Here is a 9113-nt window from a genome sequence, read left to right on the forward strand (position 1 = left end):
ACGTCTAAAAAAAGGACGAATTTTAACAGATGTTATATATACAAAATTAACTATAGACTACATTCTAAGAATAGATTGGGGGTTAAAAATTCCAATAATATAAATTAATGGCTTTTTCGACGTTGATGCCGAGCAGCTCGATAGGCCAAGAAATAATTAAAATAATTATTTCATGAGTGGTATTTTAGTATTTTTTTATATAACCCTACCAAGCGCCATGAAAAGACTGTTTTCGACTTAGCGAACTGGCTCAACATAGAGTTAAAATTATTATTGCCTAAACATTTTAAAAAATTTTAATAAAGATAATAAATAAAGTAATATATTCTCAAAAAATAAATATTGTATTACATAATAGCGTTATTGTAACTATTATACGAGAGAACTGAACTTTTGTCACGTACTGCCCTTCAATTCCGAAAATATCACAGTGAAATCACTTCGGATATTCTAAATTTAAACAACGAGTTTTCCCTTATGAAATCCCTTGTAAGTGACACATCCCAAGTGAAATCACTTTGGAAATTCGAAATATATTTCTATTGAGTTTTAACCTATCAAAACATTGCATTTAAAATACATTAATTTTTATTTACTTTTTACTTAATTTAAATTAGATTGTCTTAGATTGTTTCTAAATATTGGTTTCTTCGTAAACACTTATCCGGGTCCTCGTACTCACAGTTTTCGTCAGAAAAAAAAAACAAAAAAGCTTTTTGGCGTCTCACATGTCACGGCAAGCCTTCTGTGGAAGTGAAGGGTTGTCCAAGCGGTCATGTCACTCCGGATTCACAAGAAGTTAAACATAAAAAGCATCACTCTACTCCTAAAGTGCAAATATCTGTTTGCTCTTGGGAATTCCGTGATTTCGGAAATTTCACGGCTTGCGACGGCCACTAACCGCCCAAAAATTTAGTTTCTGCAGTATGAGCGCTATAATTTTTTTTGCTAACGAGTGTTGCACCCAACATTTTTTTTGCCACGCCCAATCTTACGCCCTTTAGCCTAGAACTTACATCGACAAAAACTGCAAACCAACCAGAGAAATGAATGGCGAATAGGCAGCTAACGCTTTTCATCGGGTCTGATTCAGATGAGCTAAGGAAATACTAGAAAAAATACCAAAATGAATTTCGATGGGTGCCGTAAGTCGCGGCTCAAAGTGGTCATCCTCCCCGGAGTGTCCACGCAAAAAAAGTAAATACTAGGCTAAAGAATATCGTTACGTTGTACTTAAATAGGTTCTCTATTGAAGAGCCGATGGACAACGCGTTTCCGTTGGCGAAGAAAAAAAAGGCCGGCTAGGCGCCTTCCTGCTGTATCAGCGGTACAACTTTATTCCCATCCCGGCTATGACTCCCCGCAAAGCCCATGTCGGGATATTGGGAATGGGAACTGCACTGCAGAAGATGGTGAAGCATCTGCTATACTAGAAGTAAGCCCTAAACTACTTAATAATAAAAATAAAAAAATTGATGTTGTTGATAATACAACCATTCTATATGTATTTTGCAAGTGAACTTTGAAAATTTCGGTCACCCTACAAAGAATAATAAGATTTTTTGACTAGTGAAACTTTGATCTTAAGCCTAGTACTGACATCGACGAAAACCGCGATCTAACCATAGAGTGAGCGAGGTTCGGCGGTTCTGTTTTTACTCAAATTAGCTAAGGATATACCAGAAAAAACCTGATTTTACAACTAAATTTTAATGGAAGTCGTTAAGGCCATACACTAAGGCCATACCTGCAGTATTAGCAATAAAACTCCGTCCCCATCCCGTCTCAAAATGCCCCGGAAGTGCACTGCATCGCACGGAGAAGATGAAGAGAAATAAAAAAATGGCTTTAAGCATTCCATTCATTTTGATTTTTTTGAGCACAACCATATGCGTATTATTTTAATTTTCCGTGGCGTGGCAGTAAGACCGTGCTATATGCATTGCGGGTGAACTTTGAAATCTTCGGTCATACTACTCAAAATACGATTTTCCACGTAACTCTTAGCTAATCTGAGGCTATCTAGGCTTTAACTCCTAAATCTGTTTGCCGCCCACATAACATATACAGGAATTTAGGGTAGGTGGCGTTTTACAATCTCGCTTTGCTGCGTATGAATTTCCATCTATCCTTTAATCCTTTTAGCTGATTAACGGGTATCTGAAAGTCGAGGAACTCGATTATAGAATGTTGTTGTGCCAAATAAAGAAAATTTAATAATTCCTCTCCCACAAAGCTTTATCTGTTTGTTACTTCAACTACCATTTTAATATACCTGTTACAAAGCATTTGTTTTTCTCTACAGCAAAAAATGTCTACACTCAGGACAAACTTTCGGGTTGGACTGTCTAAAAACAAATAACAGGCGGAAAGAAGTTTTTCCGACCCTATAAAGTATATAATCTTGATCAGGATCACAAGCCAAGTCGATCCAGCCATATCCGTCGTTCGTCCGTCCGTATGAACGCAGAGATCTCGGAAATCATAAGAGCTAAAATATTCAGACTTGACATGTAGATTCCTGGGCTTCCTACGCAGCGCAAGTTTGTTTCAGCGGGGTGTCACTCTAACGCCCACAATCCGCCCAAATGCTAGACATTCTTTTTGCAAAATGTATTTGTCGTTAATACTTATCGATTCACCTCAAAAAATTTGCACCGCCCACTCTAAAATGCTTAAAACTGTCTGCCTGCCACATAACGTATACCGAAATAGCTAGTGGTGGCGCTTTACAATATTCCTTTGCTGCTTGTATATCTCCATTTTCATTTTGCTCCTTCAAGCTGAGTAACGGGTAAGTGATAGTCAAGGCCCTCGACTATAGCGTTTTTCCTAGTTAATATTGTCTAATGTGATTTTGTGATGCTAATCAAGAATTAAAGTATTTATATTCTTGATCAGCATCACTAGACGAGTCGATCTAGCCATGTCCGCCTGTACGTCCGTCCGTTTCTACGCAAACTAGTCTCTCAGTTTTAAAGCTATCGGGCTGAACCTTTCCCATAAGTATTCTTTCTTTTGCAGGTAGTATATAAGTCGGAACCAATCGGACAACTATTTATGCTCTCATAGGAACAATCGGAAAAACAATTTTTTTAAATTATATCTTTGGTGTTCTTAACATATAAGGCTTTAAAATATAATTCCTTTAATAAGTTCGAAATGTCGAATTAAATTTCATATTATTTATTATCTTTGGTGTGCATATTTCCTTATAAGCTTGGAAATAAACTTTTGATAAGTTCGGAATGTCGAATTTAATTTTTATCAAACTCAGACGACTGTATCCCAAAGCTGTCGTTCCTAATGCGGAAAATTGGTGGGATAAAATTATGAAGCAAATAATAGCTTCGGAGTTTTTGACATATTATCTTATAATATTGGGAATATCATTTTTTATATTTTTAAGACTTCGAACTTAATTTAATAAAAATCGGACGGTTAATATAAAGCTTTCAGAGAAACGATCAGAGAAATAACGAAATAATTATTTTAAACGTCACTGAAGCTAGTAAGAAACCTTGAAAATTTAACATGGTTTGGACTGCTATTATTGCGTCCTGCAGTGCACTTCGCTTCGTGACTGCTCAATCCCTTAGCCGAGATGAAGGACTTGCGGCAGTGCGCGCATTTCCGGTTCTCATTCCTTGTCAATGGAAGAGGATCCGTGGAGGTGGAGCTGGAGCTGGTGCAGTTCTTCTGGTGGCTCGACGCAGCGACCATGGTCGTGAACGGCTGTGTGTGGCACTATAATTGGTACACGTATCCGCTGTCGGCAGTTATTGCTGTGACCGCATCCTGGTCAAGGCTGGAATGGGAGGTCAACGCAAAAGGTTTTTCACTTATGTATATGCCGTGACCAATGGGGTACGAGTCGGAGTCGGCGTCTGCGCATGTGTTTTAATGTCAAAGAAGAAAATGAGTGCGGGGGTGTAGGGATGCAAGTGTATAAGCATAAACTGATACCGATCCTCGATTCAGATTCAGATTCAGTTTATTTTCTATGTGAATTCCTATTATTCAAATTCAAATACTTTTAAAGTTTTTCTTTGCTAAGAAACCAAAAATGTCCCAAAATTTCAGACTCACAAAATAAATCCCAAAACAACGAAACACGCACGAAACGGAGAAGCATCTCCTCCCCGAAAAGCATCTGTATCTTCCGCCCTGCGTCCGCCTCGTTCCCTTGCTTCAGTGTGACTGTCGACGGCATACGCATCGATACTGCGGCCCATTAAAAGTGCACCAAGCCCAGCAGGTGGAAAACCTGGCCAAACGAGTTGACAGAGTCCCCGAAAATGGTGGTGATGCTGGGTGGGCTTTTGCCGTTCTCACAAAAACTATTCTAATCTTACCTCAGACTCCAACACACTTGACGACACATCTACGTCTACTGAAATATGTAATTAAAAGTGGAAGGCGTCTCTTTTGTGGAAGGTGTCTTTCTGTGGAAGGTGTCTTTTTAGAAATGTAAGTCGTGTACTATCGTTTACAGAATGCCTTACTTTACCTTACTTTACTTTACAGTTTAAACGCTTAAATCTGTCTGCCGCCCACACAACATATACCAAGATGGCCGGTAGGTGACGCCCCAAAATTATCGCTTTGCGTTCTTCCTAACATGCATCTCTTACACCCTGATTCCCTGGCCAACTCAACTGCTCGAAGTAAAGGTGCAAAGAGCGTGCGTCCTCCTAGGCGATATGCCACCTTCCTGGGTCCCTGGGCATTCACAGGCGCAATCCGGATGACGAACACGGAGTCGCTAATAAAAGCTAATTCATAAAGTGTCGCTGTTTTACTATATTCAATACTTGGGTCACCTTAAACAAGTTTATAATCTTTTTTTAATTATTTCAAGAGTTTTTGGAGGAAAGCGATCAAAGTCCTGGATTGAGCGATAGGCCCACAAGTCCAAGGCCTCGCCTCATACATCACGTACAGCCTTTATCCACTCGTCCACTGAGCGGGTGGGTTGAAGTACCTCCAACGAAGGTCCCAACCGAAGGACCCCGCCTCAAGACCAGTGCGCGGGTGGACCCCTCGAGAAGTGGTCCTGGGTCGCCTAATGGCAAGCCCAAGAGGTCAAATGCCAGCTTGATATCTCCTCCGGCTGCAAAAGCAAGTCCTTATAACGTAAAATGCTGGACAGGATCGTTGCAGATTCTCAACCCTCTGACGGTCGCTGACCATGTTGTTGCAGAGGCTCTGTACCTTGCAATCCTTTTTAATGGTGCACCATTCGTAGTTTATTCGGGAGTAAATAACGCCCCGGGGATCACGGACGATAAGCAGCCTTCGCCAATTTGGTCTAGAAAACTACCATGTTGATGAACGGATAGTGCTTGCGAATGGCAACCATCGTCTCCGGATTCCAGCAGATCTCCTCGTTGTAGGTCTGACACATTTTCGCCTGGGCTCCGTAGAAGCGTCGAAAGACAGTCGCTTTCCCCAGAGGATCATTTGCCCAGACTTGTTGTAGTGGCAGTTGTACAGCGCTGGTAGTGCTGGTGGGCCAGGTTGTCCAGCAGGGTCAGGCTCCTGATCCCCAAATAACGCGCCTTGTGGGCCAGAACTGGGCGTCGTTAGTTAGTCATAAAAATAATGTTTTAATGTTGCGCCATCTATAGCAGGTTTGTTAAATAGCACCGTCTGCTAACACGCCATCTGCCCTGCCGCACAAAGATTTCAATTCGCCCCGCATTTCTACATGTGCCTAAGCTCGCCTCATTTCCAATTTACAAAAGTTTATGTGAGTAACAGGGCGCCACCTATCAGTTTAGAAAATATCAAAAAATACTTATTTTTCGACGTACCGCGACAGCCCTGGCCCAATTCCGAGGAGAATTTTAAAGGCGCGTTTCTGTGGATTTTAAAAGTGAAAGCAGAGTACAAGTATTACTAAATCTCCTTATAATGCGATAACCACCAAGGTATACAAAATTCGGTACCGCATTAGGATTTTAGTCAAAAGTTTGCATCGCAGTAAAGGAGTCTGTCCAAACTAGTCTGTCACTATTAAACCGACATAAAATGTTCTTAACAAGAAAGGAAGTTGTATATACCTGCAGTTATAAAAAAAATCAACTTTAGTAAATACTTTTTTCAAATTTTCCAACTAATTTCCCGATTGTTCCTATGACAGCTATATGAAATAGTCGTCCGATTTTGATAAAATTTAATTCAAAATTCAGCACTAATTAAAAAATGTTATTTCCAAGCAAGCAACAAGGTTATATGTCAAATAGCACCAAAACTATAATTTGTTATATATTATTTTCCCATCAATCCCGAAATTCAGAAATAATTATAAAATTGTATTTCCAAGCTTGTAAGGTTATATGTTAAAAAACACCGAAGATATAATTCTTTCATATTATTTTACCAATAATTTTCCGATCGTTAATGGGGCTGCGTCCGATTTTGGTAAAATTTAATTTAAAATTCAGATCTAATTAAAAAATGTTATTTCCTAGCTTAGAAGGTAATATGTTTAAAAACACCGAAGACATAATATTTTTACAATTTGTTCGCCGATAGTTCCTAAGGGAGCTATAAGATATAATTGTCTGATCCGGCTGGGAAAGTTTCAGCCCGATAGCTTTAAAACTGAGAGACTAGTTTGCGTAGAAACGGACGGACAGACGGACATGGCTAGATCGACTCATCTAGTGACGCTGATCAAGAACATATATGCTCTATGGGGTCGGAAACGTTTCCTTCACAGCGTTGCAATAAAAAGGTACTTCGTTTTCTGTTGCAGATCCCCGTGGACGTCAGGACCCGTAGTGACAAAGTAAACAAAGGAGACTTTTATAGATACACCAAGAAATACTTAAAACGAATAAAAAATGTGCCGATTCGTACTTAAAATTGTATATAAATCATTATAATTATAACTCTTTTTACTAAAAATTGAAATTTAATCAAATAAAGCGTGTTTTCTGGATGGTTACAAGGTACGTCTTTGGACTCAAGGATACATAAACAGCTAGCTTTCTTTCTTGTTTTTGGTACGTACCACTACGTATACGTAATCAGCGTTACAAATATACTTTATTTATTTGTATTCAGCTTAGTTTTAATATAAAATAAGAAATGCATCTAAGATCACAAATAATTTAAGACAATGAACCAATGAATCTGTTACAGTTAACAAGGGTTAAAATACCAAACAGCGTATATATTTCCGCTTCAAATATCAAATAGAAAAAGGGTTAAAATGTTTAAGTTCTTGTGACAGCTGACTTCCAAAGGAACATTTTCGGTGGTGTGGATAGATTCGACGTTCAACAAAATCAATATTGAAATCAATATAAAAAACTGTACCCAGCAGCAGTTGTTTGTCACCCTCAGAGCAAAAAAACCCCAATCAGAATAAAAATACATACAAACGAGTGCCACCGTTAGCATGCGTGTATGCATGGAAGAAGAAAACTTCAATTTAAAAAACTATAAACAAGCTATAAACAAAGAAAATATAAATAGTACGTTTTCAAATTGGGTAAAAATTAGACAAGGTGGTGCGAACAATTTTGTATCCCCGTTACGCCCAGAGTAAAAGGGTATAATGTACTCGGGGGAAAATATGTAACAGGTAGGAAGCGTCTCCGATCCCATATTTTCGTAATCGGGTTCACGTCTGTCAAATCGTTTGTCCGCGTGACCGCTGTGATCTCGGAAACTATATTTAGAATCCTTTTTTTTGTAACAAGCGGAAATTTGTTACGAGAGAATGCTAAGCCAACTCTAACGCCCACAACCCGTCCATAACTCCTCCAGACATAACCGTATGTTGAAATCGCGGGTAGGTGGCGCTTTACAATCTATCTTTGGTGCTTGTATATCTTAGTTGAGTGCCTCGACTATCAGATAGCCGTTACCCAGCTTAACAGAGCAAAAGGATAATGAAGTTATATAAGCAGAAAAGCGATATTTTAGGGCGCCACCTACCAGCCATTTCAGTAGGTGTTATGTGGGCAGCAGACAGATTTAAGCGTTTAAACCGTTTGCGGGCGTTAGAGTGGGCGTGGCACTTTTTTATAAGCAGCAGAGCGATATTTTAGGGAGCCACCTATCGGCTATTTCAATTGATGTTATGTGGGTGGCAGAATGATTTAAGCGTTTTTGACATTTGTGGGCGTTACAGTGGGCGTGGCACCCATCTGAAACAAACTTGCGCTGCGTAGGAGGCCCAGGAATCTGCATAGTTTCTGAGATCTAGGCGTTCATACGGACAGACGGACAGACGGACATGGCTAGATCGACTCGGCAAGTGTTCCTGATCAAGAATATATATACTTTATGAAGTCGGAATCGCTTCCTTCTACCTGTTGCATACTTTCCGACGAATCTAGTATACCCTTTTAACGGGTATAATAACTAAGTTGTGGACACCCGTAACCTGCGAACTACTGGAGCTAAAAGCTTCTGCCATACGTCGTTGGAAAGGTATTTCGAAATTCTATGTACACGTTTTAAACACTATTTGTCTAAATACGAACGTTAGAAAATTATGGTCCAAATTGCGTATCCTAACCTCTTTTTTTAAGGTCCTGGAAATTTAAGACCGTGTTAAACAGCTCAACAAGAATCTTTAACTTTACTTCTACCACTTCTGGAAAAACTAGCTAGTTTGAAGAGTAAACAATTATAAATAGCTACATTTGTACACCCGCAATTTGTGAACTACTAAAGCTACAGACTATATGTGCTATGTGCTATATGTCGTTAGAAAGGTATTTTAAAATACTTTGTTTGCTTTCCGAACAATATTTGTCTAAATACTACCGTTTACAGATTGTGAGCTAAAGTTTTTTCTTCCGGTGTTTTTTAAACTCTTTTCCTTTTTTTGAAGTGCTTTAACTGTTTCGGGTATGCCTTAAAGTGAGCACTCATCGTACTCATCAGGTTTTACAAGCTTGCTGAATTAAAAAAGTGTAACTTAAAGAAAAACATTTATTTTACTTAGACTAGTACCCCAAAAATTATAGCAGACAACACCAAAATACGGCGTCAAAGCGCCAAATGTGTAAGTACATGCATAATGTTGTGTACGCACACATGCTCGCCTACCCACTGGCGTGTGTGTGCGCACATACATACAACTGAGG

At 39.2% G+C, this 9113-nt stretch overlaps 1 protein-coding gene and 1 long non-coding RNA gene across 2 annotated transcripts in view; one reads left to right on the forward strand and one right to left on the reverse strand.

Annotated features, from left to right (window-relative positions):
* Positions 1 to 4314, forward strand: part of LOC108035988 (uncharacterized) — a 29904-nt gene extending 25590 nt beyond the window's left edge. Inside the window, exon 4 of the mRNA XM_050887072.1 lies at positions 4084 to 4314. Within this exon, the coding sequence (XP_050743029.1) occupies positions 4084 to 4200 (117 nt within the window). The 3' untranslated portion in view covers positions 4201 to 4314. The remainder of the gene's footprint in view (positions 1 to 4083) is intronic.
* On the reverse strand, positions 3171 to 4197 carry LOC122817874 (uncharacterized). Its single transcript, XR_006367453.2, has 2 exons — positions 4090 to 4197; positions 3171 to 3808 (listed from the first exon to the last, which is right to left on the reverse strand). It is a non-coding gene; the product is annotated as an uncharacterized LOC122817874 (long non-coding RNA).
* Positions 4315 to 9113: the final 4799 nt, after the last annotated feature.

Source organism: Drosophila biarmipes, chromosome 4 (genome assembly GCF_025231255.1).
Source record: "Drosophila biarmipes strain raj3 chromosome 4, RU_DBia_V1.1, whole genome shotgun sequence".
Taxonomy (NCBI): domain Eukaryota; kingdom Metazoa; phylum Arthropoda; class Insecta; order Diptera; family Drosophilidae; genus Drosophila; species Drosophila biarmipes.